The sequence below is a fragment of the Ambystoma mexicanum genome, chromosome 5p (genome assembly GCF_040938575.1).
Source record: "Ambystoma mexicanum isolate Mex_15411 chromosome 5p, UKY_AmexF1_1, whole genome shotgun sequence".
Lineage (NCBI taxonomy): Eukaryota > Metazoa > Chordata > Amphibia > Caudata > Ambystomatidae > Ambystoma > Ambystoma mexicanum.
In genome coordinates this window covers 40,565,243-40,592,278 of record NC_090930.1, presented here as the reverse complement: position 1 = coordinate 40,592,278, position 27,036 = coordinate 40,565,243, and the positions used below count along the sequence as shown (strand labels likewise).

General features: G+C 48.4%; 1 protein-coding gene across 4 annotated transcripts in view; it reads right to left on the bottom strand.

Annotated features, from left to right (window-relative positions):
• NLGN3 (neuroligin 3) overlaps positions 1–27,036 on the bottom strand; it is a 1,023,628-nt gene that overhangs the window by 81,121 nt on the left and 915,471 nt on the right. For all 4 annotated transcript variants that reach the window (XM_069612391.1, XM_069612393.1, XM_069612394.1 and 1 more), the window contains one exon: positions 16,766–17,555. In XM_069612391.1, the coding sequence (XP_069468492.1) occupies positions 16,766–17,555 (790 nt within the window). The remainder of the gene's footprint in view (positions 1–16,765; positions 17,556–27,036) is intronic.

Genomic DNA, 27,036 nt, shown 5'->3' with positions numbered 1-27,036 from the left:
TGCATACCACATATGACAGAATATACATGTTCACTCCACGAACGATCACTCTCTCATTAAAGCGGTTTCATGTATCTCCTCTTGAATATTTCAATCAAACGTGTGTCTTCATTTTAGAACCTTTTAGGTTATAAAGATCTACATATGACAAAAATAAATAATAAAGAGCACTGACAAAAAAGGTTTGAACCCAGCTCACAAGGGCGGAGTGTCCCTTTTTTAAAGTGTCTTTCCGGTCCTTTACATGAACTATGACCCGATGATGGCGCTCTGTCGCGCGTGCACACGAGTAGACACCGCACAGTGGCCGCCGTGCCGCTGGTGATGCCAGTGGCCAGAAGACAGCGAATCATGCATGGGCAATGCATTGTGTGTCCAGCTTTGCAGCCTGAAGAGAGTGGAGTAGGGACATTAGTTTTATTTCAAGGTGCTTTGGTGCTGGGGAGAAAGGAGAGCAGTGTGCACAAGGCACTATCCTACTGAGGCAAACGGACCAGCGCATGTGCAGACCGGGGGGCTCCTGCGCTGGTGATTGCAGCGCCAGACGTTGCATTTCTCGGGGGGCGGGGGCTTAGGGCAGCAGCAGTGCTGCACACACGTCTTCTGGCAGCCTCTGAAGGCAGAGGGAGAGCTTTGAAGCTGGAACGCGTTCACCTGGGGCCTGTGTTTCTGCAAACAAAGCAGCAAACAGACGAGAAACAAAGAAAGCCGGGTGGGGTTTAATGTCTACTTGAAGGGCCGGGAAGAGACTGGGGGGTGAGTGCTGGGACCCACACGTGCACACACTATTAGCGGCTAATGACTCAACCTCAAACAATAAACAGGAGGCGAATTCTTTGGAGAAAAGGCAGACATCACAGAAGCAATTGCATCATGTCTGTCAGCAAAACCGTCTCCCACTGCTAATGACAATCAACGCACAGCAGGCAACAGAGACAAGAGGAGGGACAGGCACAGCTGAGGAAAAGAAAGAGCAAACGCAGCAGAACTCAAGAAGACACAAGAAGTGACACACTGGCAGACCAGGTTACCCGAGAGAGCAGCAAACACACAGGACGCCTGCCCCGAAGAGAGTATGGGGACCTAGCAGACAAAAGACCAACAACCACACGAGGACCTAAAGCACCCACAGACCAGGGGCAAGAGAGCAGCAAACACACAGGACACCTGCCTCAAGAGACTATGGGGACCTAGCAGACAAAAGACCAACAACCACACGAGGACCTAAAGCACCCACAGACCAGGGGCAAGAGAGCAGCAAACACACAGGACACCTGCCTCAAGAGACTATGGGGACCTAGCAGACAAAAGACCAACAACCACACGAGGACCTAAAGCACCCACAGACCAGGGGCAAGAGAGCAGCAAACACACAGGACACCTGCCTCAAGAGACTATGGGGACCTAGCAGACAAAGACCAACAACCACACGAGGACCTAAAGCACCCAGAGACCAGGGACAAGAGAGCAGCACACATACAGGACACCTGCCCCAAGAGACTATGGGGACCTAGCAGATGAAAGACCAACAACCACACGAGGAACTAAAACACCCACAGACCAGGGGCAAGAGAGCAGCACACATACAGGACACCAGCCCCAAGAGATGATGGGGACCTAGCAGACAAAAGACCAACAACCACACGAGGATCTAAAGCACCCAGAGACGAGGGACAAGAGAGCAGCACACACACAGGACACCTGCCTCAAGAGACTATGGGGACCTAGCAGACAAAAGACCAACAACCACACAAGGACCTAAAGCACCCAGAGACCAGGGACAAGAGAGCAGCACACACACAGGACACCTGCCCCAAGAGATGATGGGGACCTAGCAGACAAAAGACCAACAACCACACGAGGAACTAAAACACCCACAGACCAGGGGCAAGAGAGCAGCAAACACACAGGACACCTGCCTCAAGAGACTATGGGGACCTAGCAGACAAAGACCAACAACCACACGAGGACCTAAAGCACCCAGAGACCAGGGACAAGAGAGCAGCACACATACAGGACACCTGCCCCAAGAGATGATGGGGACCTAGCAGACGAAAGACCAACAACCACACGAGGAACTAAAACACCCACAGACCAGGGGCAAGAGAGCAGCACACATACAGGACACCAGCCCCAAGAGATGATGGGGACCTAGCAGACAAAAGACCAACAACCACACGAGGATCTAAAGCACCCAGAGACGAGGGACAAGAGAGCAGCACCCATACAGGACACCAGCCCCAAGAGATGATGGGGACCTAGCAGACAAAAGACCAACAACCACACGAGGATCTAAAGCACCCAGAGACGAGGGACAAGAGAGCAGCACACATACAGGACACCTGTCCCAAGAGACTATGGGGACCTAGCAGACGAAAGACCAACAACCACACGAGGATCTAAAGCACCCAGAGACCAAGGGCAAGAGAGCAGCAAACACACAGGACACTTGCCCCAAGAGACTATGGGGACCTAGCAGACAAAAGACCAACAACCACACGAGGACCTAAAGCACCCAGAGACGAGGGACAAGAGAGTAGCACACATACAGGACACCAGCCACAAGAGATGATGGGGACCTAGCAGACAAAAGACCAACAACCACACGAGGACCTAAAGCACCCAGAGACGAGGGACAAGAGAGCAGCACACATACAGGACACCTGTCCCAAGAGACTATGGGGACCTAGCAGACGAAAGACCAACAACCACACGAGGATCTAAAGCACCCAGAGACCAGGGGCAAGAGAGCAGCACACACACAGGACACCAGCCCCGAAGAGATGATGGGGACCTAGCAGACAAAAGACCAACAACCACACGAGGAACTAAAACACCCACAGACCAGGGGCAAGAGAGCAGCACACATACAGGACACCTGCCTCAAGAGACAATGGGGACCTAGCAGACAAAAGACCAACAACCACAGGAGGACCTAAAGCACCCAGAGACGAGGGACAAGAGAGCAGCACACATACAGGACACCAGCCCCAAGAGATGATGGGGACCTAGCAGACAAAAGACCAACAACCACACGAGGACCTAAAGCACCCAGAGAAGAGGGACAAGAGAGCAGCACATACACAGGACACCTGCCTCAAGAGATGATGAGGACCTAGCAGACGAAAGACCAACAACCACACGAGGATCTAAAGCACCCACAGACCAGGGGCAAGAGAGCAGCACACACACAGGACACCAGCCCCAAAGAGACCATGGGGACCTAGCAGACGAAAGACCAACAACCACACGAGGATCTAAAGCACCCACAGACCAGGGGCAAGAGAGCAGCACACACACAGGACACCTGTCCCAAGAGACTATGGGGACCTAGCAGACGAAAGACCAACAACCACACAAGGATCTAAAGCACCCACAGACCAGGGGCAAGAGAGTAGCACACACACAGGACACCTGTCCCAAGAGACTATGGGGACCTAGCAGACGAAAGACCAACAACCACACGAGGATCTAAAGCACCCACAGACCAGGGGCAAGAGAGCAGCACACACACAGGACACCTGTCCAAGAGACTATGGGGACCTAGCAGACAAAAGACCAACAACCACACGAGGACCTAAAGCACCCAGAGACGAGGGACAAGAGAGCAGCACATACACAGGACACCTGCCCCAAGAGATGATGGGGACCTAGCAGACGAAAGACCAACAACCACACGAGGATCTAAAGCACCCACAGACCAGGGGCAAGAGAGTAGCACACACACAGGACACCTGTCCCAAGAGACTATGGGGACCTAGCAGAGGAAAGACCAACAACCACACGAGGATCTAAAGCACCCACAGACCAGGGGCAAGAGAGCAGCACACACACAGGACACCTGTCCCAAGAGACTATGGGGACCTAGCAGACGAAAGACCAACAACCACACGAGGATCTAAAGCACCCACAGACCAGGGGCAAGAGAGCAGCACACACACAGGACACCTGTCCCAAGAGACTATGGGGACCTAGCAGACGAAAGACCAACAACCACACGAGGATCTAAAGCACCCAGAGACGAGGGACAAGAGAGCAGCACACACACAGGACACCTGCCCCAAGAGACTATGGGGACCTAGCAGACGAAAGACCAACAACCACACGAGGACCTAAAGCACCCACAGACCAGGGGCAAGAGAGCAGCACACACACAGGACACCTGCCCCAAGAGATGATGGGGACCTAGCAGACGAAAGAACAACAACCACACGAGGATCTAAAGCACCCACAAACCAGGGGCAAGAGAGCAGCACAAACACAGGACACCAGCCCCGAAGAGAGTATGGGGAGCTAGCAGACAAAAGACCAACAACCACACGAGGAACAAAAGCAACCAGAGACCAGGGACAAGAGAGCAGCACACACACAGGACACCTGCCCCAAGAGATGATGGGGACCTAGCAGACGAAAGACCAACAACCACATGAGGACCTAAAGCACCCAGAGACGAGGGACAAGAGAGCAGCACACATACAGGACACCAGCCCCAAGAGATGATGGGGACCTAGCAGCCAAAAGACCAACAACCACACGAGGAACTAAAACACCCACAGACCAGGGGCAAGAGAGCAGCACACACACAGGACACCTGCCCCAAGAGATGATGGGGACCTAGCAGACGAAAGACCAACAACCACACGAGGACCTAAAGCACCCAGAGACGAGGGACAAGAGAGCAGCACACATACAGGACACCTGCCCCAAGAGACTATGGGGACCTAGCAGACGAAAGACCAACAACCACACGAGGACCTAAAGCACCCAGAGGCGAGGGACAAGAGAGCAGCACACATACAGGACACCAGCCCCAAGAGATGATGGGGACCTAGCAGACGAAAGACCAACAACCACACGAGGACCTAAAGCACCCAGAGACGAGGGACAAGAGAGCAGCACATACACAGGACACCTGCCCCAAGAGATGATGGGGACCTAGCAGACGAAAGACCAACAACCACACGAGGATCTAAAGCACCCAGAGACGAGGGACAAGAGAGCAGCACATACACAGGACACCTGCCCCAAGAGATGATGGGGACCTCGCAGACAAAAGACCAACAACCACACGAGGACATAAAGCACCCACAAACCAGGGGCAAGAGAGCAGCACAAACACAGGACACCAGCCCCGAAGAGAGTATGGGGAGCTAGCAGACAAAAGACCAACAACTACACGAGGAACAAAAGCAACCAGAGACCAGGGACAAGAGAGCAGCACACACACAGGACACCTGCCCCAAGAGATGATGGGGACCTAGCAGACGAAAGACCAACAACCACACGAGGACCTAAAGCACCCAGAGACGAGGGACAAGAGAGCAGCACACATACAGGACACCAGCCCCAAGAGATGATGGGGACCTAGCAGCCAAAAGACCAACAACCACACGAGGAACTAAAACACCAACAGACCAGGGGCAAGAGAGCAGCACACACACAGGACACCTTCCCCAAGAGATGATGGGGACCTAGCAGACGAAAGACCAACAACCACACGAGGACCTAAAGCACCCAGAGACGAGGGACAAGAGAGCAGCACACATACAGGACACCTGCCCCAAGAGACTATGGGGACCTAGCAGACGAAAGACCAACAACCACACGAGGACCTAAAGCACCCAGAGACGAGGGACAAGAGAGCAGCACACATACAGGACACCAGCCCCAAGAGATGATGGGGACCTAGCAGACGAAAGACCAACAACCACACGAGGACCTAAAGCACCCAGAGACGAGGGACAAGAGAGCAGCACATACACAGGACACCTGCCCCAAGAGATGATGGGGACCTAGCAGACGAAAGACCAACAACCACACGAGGATCTAAAGCACCCAGAGACGAGGGACAAGAGAGCAGCAGATACACAGGACACCTGCCCCAAGAGATGATGGGGACCTAGCAGACAAAAGACCAACAACCACACGAGGACCTAAAGCACCCAGAGACGAGGGACAAGAGAGCAGCAGATACACAGGACACCTGCCCCAAGAGATGATGGGAACCTAGCAGACAAAAGACCAACAACCACACGAGGACCTAAAGCACCCAGAGACGAGGGACAAGAGAGCAGCACACATACAGGACACCAGCCCCAAGAGATGATGGGGACCTAGCAGACAAAAGACCAACAACCACACGAGGACCTAAAGCACCCAGAGACGAGGGACAAGAGAGCAGCACACATACAGGACACCTGCCCAAGAGACTATGGGGACCTAGCAGACGAAAGACCAACAACCACACGAGGACCTAAAGCACCCAGAGACGAGGGACAAGAGAGCAGCACACATACAGGACACCTGCCCCAAGAGACAATGGGGACCTAGCAGACAAAAGACCAACAACCACACGAGGACCTAAAGCACCCAGAGACGAGGGACAAGAGAGCAGCACACATACAGCACACCAGCCCCAAGAGATGATGGGGACCTAGCAGACAAAAGACCAACAACCACACGAGGACCTAAAGCACCCAGAGACGAGGGACAAGAGAGCAGCAGATACACAGGACACCTGCCCGAAGAGATGATGGGGACCTAGCAGACAAAAGACCAACAACCACACGAGGACCTAAAGCACCCAGAGACGAGGGACAAGAGAGCAGCACACATACAGGACACCAGCCCCAAGAGATGATGGGGACCTAGCAGACAAAAGACCAACAACCACACGAGGACCTAAAGCACCCAGAGACGAGGGACAAGAGAGCAGCACATACACAGGACACCTGCCCCAAGAGATGATGGGGACCTAGCAGACGAAAGACCAACAACCACACGAGGATCTAAAGCACCCACAGACCAGGGGCAATAGAGCAGCACACACATAGGACACCTGTCCCAAGAGACTATGGGAACCTAGCAGACGAAAGACCAACAACCACACAAGGATCTAAAGCACCCACAGACCAGGGGCAAGAGAGTAGCACACACACAGGACACCTGTCCCAAGAGACTATGGGGACCTAGCAGACGAAAGACCAACAACCACACGAGGATCTAAAGCACCCACAAACCAGGGGCAAGAGAGCAGCACAAACACAGGACACCAGACCCGAAGAGAGTATGGGGAGCTAGCAGACAAAAGACCAACAACCACACGAGGAACAAAAGCACCCAGAGACCAGGGACAAGAGAGCAGCACACACACAGGACACCTGCCCCAAGAGACTATGGGGACCTAACAGACAAAAGACCAACAACCACACGAGGACCTAAAGCACCCAGAGACGAGGGACAAGAGAGCAGCACACACAGGACACCTGCCCCAAGAGATGATGGGGACCTAGCAGACAAAAGACCAACAACCACACGAGGACCTAAAGCACCCAGAGACTAGGGACAAGAGAGCAGCAGCACACACAGGACACCTGCCCCAAGAGATGATGGGGACCTAGCAGACAAAAGACCAACAACCACACGAGGATCTAAAGCACCCACAGACCAGGGGCAAGAGAGCAGCACACACACAGGACACCTGCCCCAAGAGATTATGGGGACCTAGCAGACGAAAGACCAACAACCACACGAGGATCTAAAGCACCCACAAACCAGGGGCAAGAGAGCAGCACACACACAGGACACCTGCCCCAAGAGACTATGGGGACCTAACAGACAAAAGACCAACAACCACACGAGGACCTAAAGCACCCAGAGACGAGGGACAAGAGAGCAGCACACATACAGGACACCTGCCCCAAGAGATGATGGGGACCTAGCAGACGAAAGACCAACAACCACACGAGGATTTAAAGCGCCCACGGACCAGGGGCAAGAGAGCAGCACACACACAGGACACCTGTCCCAAGAGACTATGGGGACCTAGCAGACGAAAGACCAACAACCACACGAGGATCTAAAACACCCACAGACCAGGGGCAAGAGAGCAGCACACACACAGGACACCTGCCCCAAGAGACTATGGGGACCTAGCAGACAAAAGACCAACAACCACACAAGGACCTAAAGCACCCAGAGACCAAGGGCAAGAGAGCAGCACATACACAGGACACCTGCCCCAAGAGACTATGGGGACCTAGCAGACGAAAGACCAACAATCACACGAGTATCTGAAGCAACCAGAGACCAGGGGCAAGAGAGCAGCACACACACAGGACACCTGCCCCAAGAGACTATGGGGACCTAGCAGACGAAAGACCAACAACCACACGAGGACCTAAAGCACCCAGAGACCAGGGGCAAGAGAGCAGCACACACACAGGATGCCTGCCCCAAGAGACTATGGGGACCTAGCAGACAAAAGACCAACAACCACACGAGGAACTAAAGCACCCAGAGACCAGGGGAAAGAGAGCAGCACACACACAGGACACCTGCCCCAAGAGACTATGGGGACCTAACAGACGAAAGACCAACAACCACACGAGGACCTAAAGCACCCAGAGACCAGGGACAAGAGAGCAGCACACACAGAGGACACCTTTCCCAAGAGATGATGGGATCTAGCAGACAAAAGACCAACAACCACACGAGGACCTAAAGCACCCAGAGACCAGGGACAAGAGAGCAGCACACACAGAAGACACCATCCCCAAGAGATGATGGGATCTAGCAGACACAAGTCCAACAACCACACAAGGATCTAAAGCACCGAGAGACCAGGGCAAGAGAGCAGCATACACACAGGACACCTGCCCCAAGAGATGATGGGGACCTAGCAGCCAAAAGACCAACAACCACACGAGGAACTAAAACACCCACAGACCAGGGGCAAGAGAGCAGCACACACACAGGACACCTGCCCCATGAGACTATGGGGACCTAACAGACAAAAGACCAACAACCACCCGAGGATCTAAAGCACCCAGAGACCAGGGACCATGTCATGAGACCAACACAAACAGTAGGACATAGCATGACAAAACAGCAGAGAAAAACACATGACACAACAAGGTACACTCAGTGTTACATCCCAAGAGAGCAGCAAAAACACATGACACCTTCGCCAAGGGACTATGGGGACCTAACAAACAAAAAACCAACAACCACATGAGGAAATAAAGCACCCAGAGACCTGGAACCAACATGTCATGAGAGCAACACAAACAGTAGGACACAGCATGACAAAACAACGGAGAAACACACATGGCACACCAAGGTACACTCAGAGTTACATCCCAAGAGAGCAGCAAACAAACAGAAGGACACCTGCTCCAAGACCCTATCAGGAACTAACAGACAAAAGACCAACAACCACGCAAGGACCTAAAGCACCCAGAGTCCAGCGACCAACATGTCATGAGACCAACACAAACAGTAGGACACAGCATGCCATAAAAACAGAGAAACACACATGACAAGCCAAGGTACACTCAAAGTTACATCCCAAGCACACAGGAAACCTGCTCCAAGAGACCATAGGGGCCTAACAGACAAATAAAGACCAACAACCACATGAGTACCTAGAGCACCCATAGACCAGGGACCAACATATCATGAGACCAACACAAACAGTAGTACACAGAATGACAAAACACCATAGAAACACACTTGGCAAACTAATGTGCACTTAGAGTTACATCCCAAGAGAGCAGCAAGCACACAGGACACCTGCTCCAAGGGACTATGGGGACCTAACAGACAAAAGACTGACAGCGACACAAGGAAATAAAACACCCAGAGATCAGGGACCAACATGTCTTGATACCAACACAAACAGTAGGACACAACCTGAAAAAACAACGGAGAAACACACATGACACACCAAGGTGCACTCAGAGTTACATCTCAAGAGAGAAGTAAACACACAGGACACCTGCTCCAAGAGACGATGGGGACCTAACTGACAAAAGACTGACAGCGACACAAGGAAATAAAACACCCAGAGATCAGGGACCAACATGTCCTGAGATCAACACAAACAGAAGGACACGTGCCAAAACCGCAGAGAAAAACACACAACAAACCAACGTACACTCAGAGTTACATCACAAGAGAGCAGCAAACACACAGGACGCCTGCTCCAAGAGACTAACGCGACCTAACAGACTAAAGACTAACAACCACACGAGGATCTAAAGCACCCAGAGACCTGGGACCAACATATCATGTGACCAACACAAACAGTAGGATACAGCATGGCAAAACAGCGGAGAAACACACACAACAAACCAAGGTGCAATCAGAGTTACAACCCATGAGAACAGCAAACACACAGGACACCTGCTTCAAGATTCTATGGGGACCTAACAGGCAAAAGACTAACAACCACAGCAGGAACTAAAGCACCCAGAGACCAAGGACAAGAGAGCAGCACACGCACAGGACACCTGCTCCAAGAGACTATCGGGACCTAACAGACAAAAGACTAACAATCACAGGAGGAACTAAAGCACCCAGAGACCAGGGACCAATATGTCATGAGACCAACACAAACAGTAGGACACAGCATGCCAAAACAACAGAGAAACCCACATGGCAAAGCGAGGTACACTCAGAGTTACATCTCAAGAAAGCAGCAAACACAGAGGACACCTGCTTCAAGGGACTATGGGGGCATAACAAACAAAAGATCAACAACCACACGAGGAACTAAAGCACCCAGAGACCAGGGACCAACATGATATGAGACCAACACAAACAGTAGGACACAGCATGCCAAAACAATGGAGAAACACACATGGCAAACCAAGGTACACTCAGAGTTACGTCCCAAGAGAGCACCAAACACTCAGGACACCTTACCCAAGAGACTAAGGGGACCTACCAGACAAACGACCAACAACCACAGGAGGAACTAAAGCACCAAGAGGCCAAGGACCAACATGTCATGAGACCAACACAAACAGTAGGACACAGCATGCTATAAAAACAGAGAAACCCACATGACAGGCCAAGATACTCACTTGCATACAACCCAAGAGAGCAGCAAACACACAGGAGGACATCTGTTCCAAGAGACTATATGAGCCTAACAAACAAAAGACCACCAACCACACGAGGAACTAAAGCACCCAGAGACCAGGGACCAACATGATATGAGACCAACACAAACAGTAGGACACAGCATGCCAAAACAATGGAGAAACACACATGGCAAACCAAGGTACACTCAGAGTTACGTCCCAAGAGAGCACCAAACACTCAGGACACCTTACCCAAGAGACTAAGGGGACCTACCAGACAAACGACCAACAACCACAGGAGGAACTAAAGCACCAAGAGGCCAAGGACCAACATGTCATGAGACCAACACAAACAGTAGGACACAGCATGCTATAAAAACAGAGAAACCCACATGACAGGCCAAGATACTCACTTGCATACAACCCAAGAGAGCAGCAAACACACAGGAGGACATCTGTTCCAAGAGACTATGTGAGCCTAACAAACAAAAGACCACCAACCACACGAGGACATAAAGCACCCAGAGACCAGGCACCAACATGCCATGAGACCAACACAAACAGAAGGACACAGCATGCCAAAACATGGAGAATCCTACGTAGAAAATCAAGGTACACACAGAGTTACATCCAAGAGAGCAGCAAACACACAGGACACCTGCTTCAAGGGACTATGGGGACCTAACAAACACAAGACCAACAACCACACAAGGACCTAAAGCACCCATAGACAATGGACCAACATGTCATGAGACCAACACAAACAGTAGGACACAGCATGCCAGAAAACAGAGAAACACAAATGACAAGCCAAGGAACACTCAGAGTTACATGCTAGGAAAGCAGCAAATACACAGAAGGACACCTGTTCCAAGAGATTATGGGGACGTAACAAACAGGAGACCAACAACCGTTTGGTGACCTAAACCACACAGAGACCAGGGACCATCATGTCACGAGACCATCACAAACAGTAGGACACTACATGCCATCAATGGTGAAAGAAATGAGAATCGATCACCCCAGGGCACCAACATGGTACATATTTTGCATTGATGGATCGGTCTCCTGGGAGGTTGCAGTCGCACGGTGGGGGCTCTGATTGTTGGTGGCAGTAGCAGAGGGCATCAGCTTGGTGAATTTGTTGTAGGCCTGGGGTGGCAGGTGGCATGGATGGTGGTGCGGTGAGTAGAGGTTCCCTTGAGGCAGGCAGCTGGGCATTCCAAGGATGCTTTAAGTAAGTAGGAGGTTGTGCCTGATGTTAATGCCAGTTGATTCTGCACATGATTGACTTGTGAATGTGATGTATGAATGTTTAGCTACCTGGCATTGGTGCTTTGAAGATGGGTACAATGTGGCAGAGACCTTGGCTACATCTGGTTGAGCATTAAGCAGCATGAGTGAGATCGGTGTAGTGGTTGAGGTTGGTGACAGGCTGGCGATGTCTGTGAGACCCGTGGGTATGGATGAGTGAGTGCTGTGGGGATGTGTATATTGGGGTGAATGTTGAGGCTGGGGCAGATGGCAGGGTGTGCAAGCAACACTGTGTCTTACCAGGGAGGGAACCATGCTTTGGCCAAGGATGTTGGGTATTTCAAACTCAAATTCAAAACCCGCAGTTTGTATAATTGATTATTTATAATGTGCTTAATAGCGAAGAGGTTTCCAAGTGTGGTCCTGGGATTTGAACCTGTGTTGCGCTGCGTCATCTTGCTTCAAAGACGAGCGCGTTGCCACTGAGCTATACTACCCGTGCAATTACATGGAGCTTCTACCATTGAAAAGGAATGTGGAACATGCTAGATTACAAGAGCCTACAAGCTACTGCCATCTCCACTGGACCCTGCACCATCATAAGTGGCTTCACTGGCCGGCTGTCAGAAACCAACACCCTTGCTCCGTGACGAGCCCCAACCCCTTCAGTCTATAAAGTCTATAAACAAAACCAGTGTTTGATTGCGGTCTCATCGCAGACTTTCTTAGTCCTTGACAAAGGTCTCAACAGACCTAATCTAGAGATAACTGAACCCAAAACCCTGAGGTCTCATTTCCTGAGGACTTAAAAGGGACTCAGCCATGATTTCACCATGAGATCTACTCCAAACATGCCTGGCTGGCCCGTGTTGCCCGGCTGCCAATTCAAGAGGAACGTAAGCCCATCTCACTGTCCAACTTCTTTTGACAAGAACACCTTTTGGGGGCGCCCTCTTGCATGCTATATGCCCCGCCGACCAACTCTCTAACACACATGACCTCATCATGGACAGGGCTATCATTTTGATGGCCATCTCTTATTCACTGACACGTTGACTCCCACATTCTGTGATCCACTGCTAGCTAGGAAGGAGAGCCAGGTAATGGCCACGTACCACACATCCAATACACTGGATTATGTATTGAGTGTGTTTAGTTTGGTGTCTTGTACAGCTCTGCGTGCAGCAAGGATCTCTTCAGGGCACTTCATACAATTATACATTCGCCACTTCAGTCTTCTTCTTTTGTGTACGCCCCCAAAGTACATGATTTCCCCCCATCTGTAGCCCCTTTATATGGACCAACACCTAGTGACAATCTGAAAGGGACCCCTCCTTCCCATACCCTGAAGATATGGGTAAAAAAAAACTCAAACTCGTACGCACAATGGGGGCATCGATAACCTCTTTTTACCCCAATTACTCAAGAAAAACACAGCCTTGAACTGCTGAGTTACCTGGGGGAACCCAGGCGTGGACTCCCGGCTCACTGTGCTCAGAGAGGCACAGCTCCACCTCACTGATGAGGCCCAACAAGGCTGAAACACGTGTATGGGGTTGCTGTTGGTACTCTTGTTCAGAAGGGAATTGCCAAAGCATTTTGGTGCTGGACGACCCATGTGGGCGGGACAAAGACTGATATGCAAATGGATATTTCCCATCTGTGAAAGGTGCAGTGAGCAAAAAGCAATGGCTGCGAACTCTCAAAGTGGGAAAAAACCACACAACAGTTTATCATGCCATGTTCTTTCTGGAGAGGGTGCCTGCTACCTTTTTGAAAATGTTAACTGCTGTTCTGGTAGATTGCAAACTTCCTCATTTCGGAATATTGCCGCTCTAAGGGTGAGATCATGCGTTAATCCTTGAGCGTGATTCCCACAATTGCCTTTTATGTCTACCTTGGGGTGACTTCCTTGGGCTCACGAATCGTATTAACTTCCATGCCAAAGCACCCACTCCGATGATCCGATGCCATCGACCCTCCATGACATGGCACCCTATCCTGCTTCCTTGCCGTAACTAAAAAAGGTCAGAGTCTTGCCCTCAACGGGCATAAGGAAGAGCACCGTTATAGTGAAGCAGATTCAAATTCTTCAAACCCTTGGGCAAGAGGTGGTCAATGGTTGTCCTCTACCAGGGAGATATGGACGGCAATCATGCCCTTGACAATCCACCTGGCACTCCGCAGGTGGATAGAGCAATTATCAAGAAGACAACTTGCCCGAATGGAACAGGAGCCATTTTATCATAGACTCCCAATGCCAACCACCGTGGGCAAGTGACAGAGAACTACGATTGGAGGATGTTATCCAAGGATACTAGGAGAGGATTCTAGCTTCTTCTGGGGACAATAATTGGGACAAAGATGAAGCACTAGAAAGAGAGGTTTAAGGTGTGCACCTACACCAGTTGGATGAAAAGATGGACCTACTAGCAGACAGGGCCTAAGGTTATCATGGCAGTGCAAGATACGAGCACTTCTCTAAAGAAATGGTCATCCCTAAATGAACCACCTGGAGAGGAGAGGGGGCATTGGATGCATGGTAGTATAACCATCGCTCATGGTACTAGTGATAACAACATTAAGCTCATGCTCCAAGAACTGGTGCAGAAATGAGAGCGCAACAGGAGTCATTAAGCAAGGATAGAGCTGGTGACCATGTAATGCTACAGAAGAGTAAAGCCTTGGCTCAAATGTGTAGACTGCCGGGAAGAGAGCCGGCTGATCATCAAATATCATCCAGTTCTGAGTTGCTATGTTGTTTGCATGGTTAGCGACTCCATCTTCAAGTCAACGATGTAACGGCATTGCTATGTTAGCTGTGTGAGGTATGCGTTCCTGCTTAGACTCTGCGTAAAATGCATGCATGCCCCCGGTGTGACATAGCCTTTCATCATTCCGATGTAGATGGAAGATAGGAGATAACAACCCTTGTTAGTTAAGCATGAAGAGACATTTTGCTTGTACACCACCAGTGATATACGAATTCTCCCTCCATTCATTACTTCTGAGATCCACCAGCTTCTGCCATTTTAGGTGCCCTGAGACTAACACGTCATGTGATTATCCTCAGCTAACGGTGCAGAGGGTGGCATCATTGAGCAGTGGTTTTGTGCAATTAAGGTAGACTTCAGACACTTCTGAATGAAGACACCACTTGCATACGTGCTGCATGTTTGCTCCACTAACTCCAATGGGAAGGTCTTGTGGATGTTTGCTTCAGAGAAGTGGTAGGCCTATTGGGGTGTGTACAAGAGCAGTAGAGTGGGCCTTCTTTGGGGTGTACAAAGGTGTTACACTGGGTATATCATGGTGGGTATATGGACATGGATCTGTCAAGTTCCTCGCATGAACTAATGTTTTGCAATTTTGTAAACCTCTAGGGTGGGAAGTAGCGGGTATTACTGGGCAGGACCAGGCCGCTGGAGGTCGGATCTGCCTCTATGGAGAATGGGATGAGGCCAGGCCAATTAGGGAGGGCTCCACACCTTAAGGACAGGCACATGAGGTAGGGCCCCTCACCTTGAGGCCTGTCCCATGAGGGAGGGCTACACATTTTGAAGACAGTCCCATTCGGGAGGGCTCCACACCTTGAAGCCAGGCCCTTGAGGGTGGACTCCACACCTTGAGGCCAGGCCCATGAGGGTGGGCTCCACACCTTGAGGCCAGGTCCTTGAGGGACGTGCTCCACACCTTGAGGCCAGGCCTCTGCATTTTGAAGCCAGACCCATGAGGGAGGTCTCCACACCTTGAAGCCAGGCCATGGGGGAGGGCTCCACACCTTCAAGCCAGGCCCTTGAGGGAGGGCTCCACACCTTGAGGCCATGCCCATGAGGGTGGGCTCCACACTTTGAAGCCAGGCCCATGAGGGTGGTCTCCACACCTTGAAGCCAGGCCCATGAGGGTGGGCTCCACACCTTGAGGCCAAGCCCTTGAGGGACGGGCTTCACACCTTGAGGCCAAGCCCTTGAGGGACGGGCTTCACACCTTGAGGCCAGGTCCATGAGGGTGGCCTCCACACCTTGATGCCAGGCCCATGAGGGAGTGCTCCACTCCTGGATGAGAACTGGAAGCTAGAGGGTATATAAGATCACTACGTAATGGAAGTGGCCATCATCCAGATGGACAAGAGAGACTGAATGTAACTTCATTTAAATCAGAGATTGACAATAATAATACTGGAACATCAAAGAGATGTGGGCAGATGCCAATCCTGTGCCCACAAGGTATGCAACCACCAGAATAAGTCAATCGTTTTTCACCATCCATGCCATTTACAGGCTCCACAGGGTGACTCTGGCCTCGGTTTCAATCTCACGCGGAAAGTAAATGTTGCTCATCCATCCAAGCTCAATTCACATTATTCAAGGTACTGTGGGCATGATTTTTTACATGTTGCTTTTAAACATGGCTGTATGACATTGGCATGCAGAATATACAAAAAGTGCAAGGCATGTTGGTCAAAACATAATGCTAAGAGTGAAGTTAAGAATGGTTAACACTGACACAGACCAATAAGCGGCTCGTGTGCTCCAACGCCACTTAATCAACAGCTTTTAATTGTGTGGTATGAATAATGAAAATCTACATCAAGACACCAGAAATAAGACCAGAAATGCCGACTTTGAATGGCAACTCCTTACCCAGTTTTGGCAAAGTTAGTCCAGTAGGTCATCACCACAGCGCTCAGCATCACGTCATTTCTGGAAAAGTTGCAGGGAAACAAGTCCGTGGGTCCAATCATTGGGATCCCAAAGACATAAGGCACCTCATCTCCGTGGGCAGCGTCAGACCATGCTGGTTTCATGAGACTCTGGCAGTGGTGGTAGAACGTGTAAAAGTAGGTTGGAGAGCCATAACGGGCGTGCAGGTCTGCCGTCACCACCGATGGCTCAACCCACTGGTGGTCTGTGAAAAGTGCCACCAGTGTTTTGCGGCGGGTTTCTGGGTTGTCACGGTCGGCCCAGTCAGTGTACATGAACTTGATAGTCTCCCTCAGAGTATCCTTTCCCTCTGGGTACCCGTAGAGATTATCCACAAAGTTGGAGACAGAGTAGTCAAAATCGCTACCAGATACACCATCCTCTGCGTCGACAACGCTCTCTACAAACTTCAGCCCTTCACCCTGGTTGACTCCCAGCATGATGTCATAGTTCAAAAACTCCCCCTGCTCCATGAGGATCTCCGGGTCATCAGGAATGACGTCCCCATCAATCACGGGCCCAAATGCCACATGGTAACGGGCTGGCTGGATGTCCTGTTCCACCAGCTCCTTGGCGCTTTTCTGGCGCAGGCAATCAACCATGTCCACTGTGTCCAGCACATTACAGCCCACCTTCTCTGCCAGCATGCGGGTGTACTTTACCGGTTGGTAGTTGACGGCCCAGCTGGAGAGTGCAGAGCCGCTCTGTATGATGGCTCTCTGGAACAGGCCTGCAATGGGGTTGGAAGAAAATCAACACATTAGATACACAGCCTAGAATATAGACATACAACAAAGAGAAGTGAGCGTCCTACAATGGTCATCCCAAACAATGAATGGTGTAATCTAATGCTCGGATTACTTCCGTGTAATCTTCATTAATCCTAGTAACACTCATCCATGTAGCAGTACTTACTGAATGAAGGTGCCCCTCCTTCAGACAGAACCCTTTCAGAAACATATCTTTGTTTTTTAGCCTCTCCCCCTTCTCTTAGCCTGGAGTATAAAACACCTTACCTGTCCAATAAACCTCCTAACTCCATTAAAAGAACCAGGATGATTTTAGTACTGGGGAGTGAGAGGACGGTGTCAGTACAGTGATGAGAAAGAGTAGACTAGGAGTAACAAAGGTTATCAGTAAGTAACCAGAGAGTAGAGGAGTTGATCCTCTGCCTCACTCTGGTGATGGACAGGTGACTATGCCATTTAGGGGTTGTGTCCCGCCCCCTGGTGTAATAGTGCAGATATTAGAAAAATTGTGCACTCAGGCAACTGTATTATCCATACCCTAAACAGAAGCAGTGATGATAAACATGGTGTGGACCAAGGATGACAGAAGTGATGTCATTTCACCTATGACATTATATAGTAGTATAAGAGACAAGGTAAACATGTATTCATTATAGAATAACACAGACATTAGGCCACGCTGTCTTTAGATATGGAGGATGTTACTCACACTAAATAGATATTAGACATCAGAAAACTGGTAATGCTCAAATACATGCAGACAAATCATTCCCTGACAATGAAATGTGATTGCAGCAGACGTCCATTATCTTAAAATTGACTCCACAGTTTGCCTTGCAAATTAATAAAGGCCTTAAGTCTTTTAGGAGTTTGCACATGTTTAGAATCACAGAAACGCAGAGTTGAGAAAAATCAAGATAAATAGTTGATCCCGAGCCATTGTTGACTGGGATCAGCTGAAGACATTTGCAGACAAGTTGGCAACATGTAATAGCACAATATGTGATTTCCAATAGTCTGACTCATAAAACAAAACTGGCATACAGTCAAAAGTAGATAAGCAGGGTGAGATGGCCTTGGACAGAATGTGCTAGGAAGTCAGAAGAAATGCTTCACACTCTGGGGCCAGATCACAGAAACTTTGCTCAGGTGCAAGTGCAAAGTTTGCACAGTATTAGCACTAGGTTAAAGTTTGCCCTATTTAAAAAAAAACACCTGGACATATTAGAAAACTATTTCACCATGACAAGTGCAGTGTGGCATGGTATAAGCACCAGGGCAAAACCTGCCATAGTGCAAAAAAGATACATTTCCAATGTGTTTTTTCACCAGGGTAAAGTTTGCCCTAGTGCTAATACCATTCCGTATTAGCACTAGAGCAAACTTTGCCCTGCTGCAATAATGGAGGGACAATTGATCTTTTTTGCCCAAGGGCAATTTTTGCCTTGGTGCTTATACCATGACAAACTGCACTTGTCATGGCGCAATAGAGTTCTAATATGTCCAAGTGTTTTTAAAAATAGGGCAAACTTTGCCCTAGTGCTAATACCGTGCACACATTGCACTTGCACTGGTGCAAAGTTTCTGTAATCTGAAGTGCTTTTTCTGGTTTAAGGTCGCAACATATATCTTGTGATTCAGAAAATGTGGAAAACACCTAATCATGCTAATTAGCATATACACCATGTGTTTCAGAAAGTGCTTATGTCCAATAGGAAACAAGTGATGTTTGACCTTTAAGTAAAATGGTCAATCAAAGCCTATCGAAATATAAGGTTTTTAATACCATAAAATGATTGCGCAATCTGTTGCCATGTATAAAACTGATGGATGCAGTCCAAAGTTGAGATATTCTTTTTGTCAACCTGTAAGATGGTTGATTGAAAACAACACACTCCCGGCTAGTCGATACCTGTGTCTGCCTTTTGCACACTGTGGGTTCCCCCCCCCCATTCACAGGAGGCTGGCAGCAGGAGACTATCCTAAGAAATTGACCTCCTACACAAGAACATTACCTCTATGCCCCCCTTCCTCATCATAGTAGTTACTTGATGATATATGCCAAAGATCCAAAATGACACATCTTTCGACCAAAAAGGAATAATCTCTACCCTGCACACCGAGAGTAGTGGCCATGTCACAGACAGAGAATCACAAGCAATTCCACCCTCCGCCCCCTAACCTACAGGAGCTTGAGGGGTGTGTGAATGACATCCCCCAGAGACACCAACTGGGTATGGGAAAAGTCCAGGTGCTATGGATAAACCCTTATGCTGGCAGTTTAATAGGATTACTTTATGAAATCCAAGGGCCCTTCCGTGGACAATCCAACTCTGGGTTCCACCAGGGAATCTATGAAGTCCCAGGAGAAAGACGAGGGAAGAAGGAATCAGCAGGCCCACTTCTAAGAAATAAAACATCTAACTTGTCTCCCATTCAGATCTTACTAGCTACCATACTGCCTGAAATGATTCAATGTTTGGAGGAAAAGGAGGCCATGCCCTAATAAAGAACTAGAACTCCTTATGCACTGAAACAACACAGGGCACAACCTTCCAGTGGAGTATCATCTCTCAAGCACCTAAAACAACCTGCACAGTAGCCAGACCTCTCCAACAAACACTTTCTGCTGTCAAAATGGGCATCAGGAAATTAGCCACTTGCAAGCACACACCCTGCCCAGTGTACCAAGAATTCTCCAACACAAGGTCACAAGCAGTAGGCTTAGTGAAAAATCTATAATCCACAGACAGGCTGAACCAATCACTCCACCGCCCTGTGTGTTATTGGCCTCACACCCAAACTAATGGAACTGACAGGAAGATCACTCTAAACTTTGTTGCAAAAATGAAATACTACAACATTGTAAAGGAACAGGTCCCCTGACTTCAGCAGGTAGAAGGTAAGGACCCAATGTGGGTCAACTGCTCCCCATTTCCCCACCATGGAGAAGAATGAGACTTGGAGTCACTCAAACTACCCACTTTCTCTGTTACAGCTCGAGATCCCAACGTAGACCACATCATATGTTGACAACGTTAAGTGGCTTTCTCCAACTAGCTAGCCTTTCCGGAGCTGCATCAAGGGCCTAGCCAAACCACCAATGGCACTTTTACATATGTCATCCAATTCAATGGCCCATGAGAAGATCCAGTCATGGCTCACAGAGGTCAGATGCTGGCTCCACATAAGTGGATAGAACCAACTCTCAGGTAGTGCAGAAATTCCAGCAGTAGCGTAGGCTACCCAAACAGATTCCAATAGACGTAAGAAGGCCAGAACCATGGACTTGCTTCAAAAGCAGTGACCCTGCCCAAGCTGGGCCAACAAACCTTCTGGCAGGTCCCAGTCCATGTCACTAAATACACACCCCAATGGAGTAACATCATGTACAACCCCGAGGCACGCTATCTTCTCCGGACCAGAGAAAAACTTGTCTCACTCAAAACTGTCACCATCAAATTCAGAGAGGAAGGGAAGCCTATCACCCCACTGCAGTCAGCAACTGGAGATGATCAGAAGAATGATTATTTCTTTTATGTAATTTCTTGTAGATATTATCAAGTGAAAAGGTTAACATGGAAGTTAAAAGGTCCAGAGACAGGGATAATATTCCCAAAACGCATAGAGCAAAATTGGTTATGGAATCTAGCATCATAATTAGTTAGGATGGTTGAAGAAATTGATGTTTATGAATTGAGTTTCTCATAAAAAACTGGAATATAATGGAAAATGAAAAATAGAATATATGATGAAATATTATTCAAAAGTAATTTTGCCTATGTGAAGAGTGAAATCTATACATTAGTTTTTATCAAATAATAAACAAAGCACAGCCAATCACTGATAAAAATACAGCCCAGAAGAGGACGAAAGCACAGCCAATCGCTGATATAAATCCAGCCCAGAAGAGGAACAAGGCACAGCCAATCGCTGATATAAATACAGCCCAGAAGAGGAACAAGGCACAGCCAATTGCTGATATAAATACAGCCCAGAAGAGGAACAAGACACAGCCAATCGCTGATATAAATACAGCCCAGAAGAGGAACAAAGCACAGCCAATCACTGATTTAAATCCAGCCCAGAAGAGGAACAAGGCACAGCCAATCGCTGTTATAAATACAGCCCAGAAGAGGAACAGAGCACAGCCAATCACTGATTTAAATCCAGCCCAGAAGAGGAACAAGGCACAGCCAATCGCTGATATAAATACAGCACGGAAGAGGAACAAGGCACAGCCAGGGTGACAAGTGTCTCCATGAAGTATTAACAGGGTAAACCAAAATCTCAGGCCTGCCCCTGCAGGAAACATGTTATCAGAAAAATATCTACTATTGTAGGTTTTGGGGAACCTTAAACCACACTACTGGACAAATGGCCAAACACTGACCCAGGTTGCAAGCCCTGCTACCCCAGAGGAGCAAGATACAGGGTCTTGTTGTGAGTTGGTGGTCATTCGGCAGCAAATCAGCGGAGTTTCCAGGAACATCGATTACTGTTAATGCTACTTGGTCCTGTGGATTTACAGCAGGATTACAAGTGGTGATAAAGCAGTTTTAAATTCCCATGTTCTGAGTCCATTGGACTCCATTAGGATTTTGACAGAAATTCCACTGATTTTGATGATTGTCGGCGGTAAGGTTGTTGCGGGCGATGATACGGTGGCGAAGCAATGCGTCAATAACAGAATTACTGTTGCATTGCCACAATTTGTACCCACAATGCTGTACTTGTAATGAGGCCCACATCAGCCAGAAAGAGGGCACTGTCCGGCCAACCTCCTTGCTCTGTGCCATCAGTCAAAATTCTCAGAGGGACCTGAACTCTCCACACCCCCTTCCTTCCCATCGAGATTCCTTAAAAGTTATGTTGCGCAGCCAAGGTCACATCTGCTATCTTTTGGTCGATCCCACTTCACGGGCCGAAAAGAGATCCCCCAGGTTTCCCACAAACCACAAGTATCACACAGACACAAACCACACTCAGGGTCGCATACTCAGAATAGCCATACAGAGCACACAGCAGCTTTGAGCAACTATCAAGAGCCTTAGAGTCCTGCCACAGAGCTGGTATTACAGGCATGCGCCATCCCTTGACAGGGGCTAAAAGGTTCCTCCCTGCCGCCAATGGGGCTGTGGTCTTGTAGCGTTGTCGTCTCTGCATCCCTCACATGTCAGGCAGGGATGAAACACTAGGTATCTAAAATTGCATGTGGACTTTTCTTTTGCCAAACTAAATCCAGAGAAGTAGAATTAAGAATATAGAGAGTCAGCCCTGTGTTGGTACTGAGCTGCCATCTGTGGGGGCACCTAGTCCAATACTCTAAACATTTAGCTACGCGGGTGCCAACAAACAGCAGCCAAACAATGACTTATACTGAAAATCAATCCAATTCCAAACTAATTGGTCAAAACTTGTCTCACTGAAAACAAGACCTTTATTGAACATATACCCGCTTCTCCCAGATTATCTGTTTCCTTTTTAAAAATGCATCGTTTCAACCAACATAATCTGTTTGAAGTCACTCAGATTCCTACAAGATGGAAAAGGTAACACAAAAACAGGGTTGCTCACCCCACAGCTGAATTCGATTTACTCTGTAAAGCTGCCTGGGTGGAAGCTTGATTAGTTTCAGCCACTGGTGGGGCCGGTTTGCCATGGTAACAAGTGAGAACGCCCTGACGGCACATAGAAAAAGTACAGCCCCCCTCTATCGCTAGGAGGTCCATTCCTCAGGCATGGTGCCCTGGCAAGAACCTACACCAGCTTTCTCATGTTCTCCAGATCCAGCTGGGACCGTCTGCCAAGAAACACAAGTATAGCTACAGGGGAGCGAGGGTGGGGCAGAGGGAAGACGTCTAGTCACATTGCCTTCTAACCTTTCTTTTAGGCAGTACTGATAGGCCGCACCTGAATTTGGGGCGAGGCAGGAGACGGGGGGGTTCCCAGCGGTACAGTCAGCCTGTCCACTGTGCTTTGGGAGGATTCACAGCCAACATGTGGCTCACTCCTGATCTTATGGCCAGTGCCCAGCTAGGCCAGACCTGCACCCATATCAGGAGACTGGGAAGTCCAGGCTTGGATAGTTTCAAACCACCAGATCCTACAGAAATAAAAGTGGCAACGCACAGGAGGAGAGGCGCATAGAACAGTGACCGTAGTGCTATTCTACCCTGCTCACTCCGACCTCTGGGCCCGTGGGACGGGTGTCTGTGATCCACACATCCTCATATTGTGCTCCTTTCCTAAATCATGGCCAAGTGTGGGCCCTAGTGACCACTGGTGCTGTTGACTTCTGTTGCTCAATCCCTGTGCCTATCCCCTTGCATGTTAGGGGTATCCCTCCAGAGCCATCTAGAAGCTTGCAGAGCCTTGGCTCCTAGCCTAGGAGCGATTCATGCGGTGCCCTACACTCACCATGCCTGGGCTGACCTCGCCTGCTGAAGTCCAAGCCCAGCAGGGAGTGAGGGACAAAGAACAAAACAGCGGTCTTAGACCCCCAAAGTCCAGCACCAGGGTCAAAAACCTCTGGAAGGACAGAACGAAAACCCACAAGCCTGGGTTCCTGATACTCAGCCCAGCAGCACCCCCAGTGAGTCCTCACACTTACGAGGCCTGGCCATGCTCCCCTGCTGAAGACCAAGCCCTGCAGGTGAAAACCAAAGCACTTTGAGAAGTATTAGATGACATGTCCAAGCAATAGTTTGCTGGTCTACGGCGCATGGAGTGCTTTCTGTACATCATAGGAGGTCATTCCCTAATGCCATCAGTGGAACTCAGGAATATGAGACACGGAATTCATCACTCACTTTTCTCAATGGAAATAAGATGTTTGAAGGGACCAGAGCTGAGGGTAAGCAAGACCTGCTACTACATTAATGCTAACAATGTTTGATGCTCCAGACATGCACTCAATATGTTAGGAGGCCAGTCCTGCACTATCTACCAAAGCGCGTTCTACTAGTGGCGCGACAATGGGAATTGGGGCTCCAATCAATGAAAAGTAGTGTGGTCTGGGGATAACTGGCACACTACAGGAAATTAGTGGGGTGCAAGGAGGACTTGGGTAAAGCGTGTGGTCAGGTGAGGGGCCCTCCATTATGGGAATTTGCAAATCGCTGCAATAAGCAGCTAGAATCAATGCGTCTGACGCTCGAGACTCTGTTGAGAAATCCGGAGGGGTTAAGTCAATGATCCATTTGAATGCTTGGATTAATACTGGAGAATACGTGAGTAAATATCGGATCTATGGTAATGTAACAGCAATTCCTAAAAAAGCAGCTAGAGAGGAACTATGTGTATAGGTCTCCTGACATTAAGTGCAGGATTGATTTTATACGGTTTCATCTCAATGTGTAAAGCACAAAAGAAGCGCGAAGTATTAGGAACCCTTGGGTCCAGGTGACATCCCAGTGAAGATTCTGCAAATTGCCAGGTAGCATTGAAAACCTAACCCTCTGCTGGTACAGTGTATAGGTTTGCAGACTCAACGAATTGAAGCATTTGGAAAATGTGTGCCCTGTTTGGAAAGAGTTGATGGAGAATTGTTGTGGCTATCTATGTTGAACAGGGCTTCAACCACCGTGATTTTGGCAGTGGAAAGATATTTAAAAGTATTTAAAAGTGTGTAAACCTTGTTGATAATGGATGTGTTTTTTTTTAGCTTTTATAAGATAGTAATGCATTGTTAAATGATGGCACAAGTACATTGTTTTATTGTTTTTACTTCCTGTTCTTTGTAAATAGATTGTAAAGGTCTATATTGATTTAAACTAAGTACAATAAAATCAACTAAATAAAAGACAATATGTTTTCAAATGATTATTTGGTGCATTTAAATGGTATCTGTACCAAATCTTTATAATATTGCATTTTGCAGAAACACGCCCTGCTAAGAGTTAACTCTGTAAATGTTGAACTGTGGTATAACTTTCTTGAATCAAAAGACCACTCCCCCAAACCAAAGCATGTTTTAAAAATGAACACAACAGATATTGTTTATCAGCCAAACACATATTTGTTTTATTAACACCTCAAAGACAGGCTTGTGTCCCCTGAAGTTAGAATGTGGGAGCACAGCAACATCTTTGCTAGGAGATTAGCTGTGTGTGTCCTGTCAAGAGCAGGTTACATTATTGATATTTTCTGCAGACATCTGTTCCAACTGGCCAGTCCAAAAACAGGTTAACAAAGTGTTCTGGGACCGGCCAGTGCAAACAGATACTTGCAGAAAATTGACAGAAATAAAGGAAATTCCATCGAATCCTGGTCACATAATTGTTGAGTGTTTAAACATTCCAAAGCGGCAATATTTACAGCTTAGCCTCTGGGTAATGAATTACGTGTGCATTATCTAAGTTAAGATTACAAGAGGTCAGACGCCTGGGGCATTCCTTCCTGACAAACTGTGAGAGCTGAAAAAATAAACACAATTGGAAGTATAAACACATATTTTATTACACGTTTGATGTTTTAGGAAGCATGGCAGCTTGCCACTGAGGATGCCTAGAGATAGAGAGGTGATGGAATGTGTATTACAAGAAAAAATAATAAATAATAAATGACTGACATATGCTGTACAGAAGAAATACAAATACAGGGATTCTTTAAAAACAGACACTTTGAATTTGATGTTTTTAAGTGTTACGATTGCTCATGACTTTTGTATTTATTGTTGCTAGACAAACATGAAGACATCATTGATTTGTTAATAAAAACACTTACAACTATAATTCTGTTTATCCCAGCCAAATGTAACTTGCTCATTAGAAAAATAACATTCTGAAAAGTCAAATTCTGTTGTTATTCAAAGTGTCATGTTTTGGGAATTCCAATTTTAGTAACATTAGACTTAATTTGCCAAAAATGTCTTCTTGGTGCAGAAATGAGGGTCAACATGGAGCATGTGAGACCAGGGAATAATCCTCCCACCCTAAATTGTTTCCTGATTTTTGGTAACATTCAGAGTAAAAAGACATAGGATCCATAAGGAATGTCAGGGATTCTATAAGAGACATACCGATTCCATAAGAAGAGAGGAGGGAGCTATCCTGGAAGAGTGTCCTGGGGTTATCGTGGGGGAGTCCATTCCAGATTGTGACTGGAGCAGAGGAAATCCAGTGCTGAAGAATTGACCCAAACGCGCCTCATGGGAAGTGCCTAATGGGGGTACCTGGGAATAGGTGGGGGATTTGCTGATCCAAGCGGTGAAAAGGGATTTGCCAAAGAGAGACAGTAGAATGACTGGCCTCTACACAGTCCTCGTGACCAGTGGCAATCAAAGAAACTTTAAAAAACTAAGTAAACTGATGCCCTGAAAGAACATTGAAATGTTTCCTCATCATATAATGTAATTAGTCCACAGTGTATTGGCCTCTGCCAAGAAGACACTGATACATATCTCAGGGGTTCACCGGAGTAAACTACATCTGGGTCTGCGAGCCATGGGGTGCAGCAAAT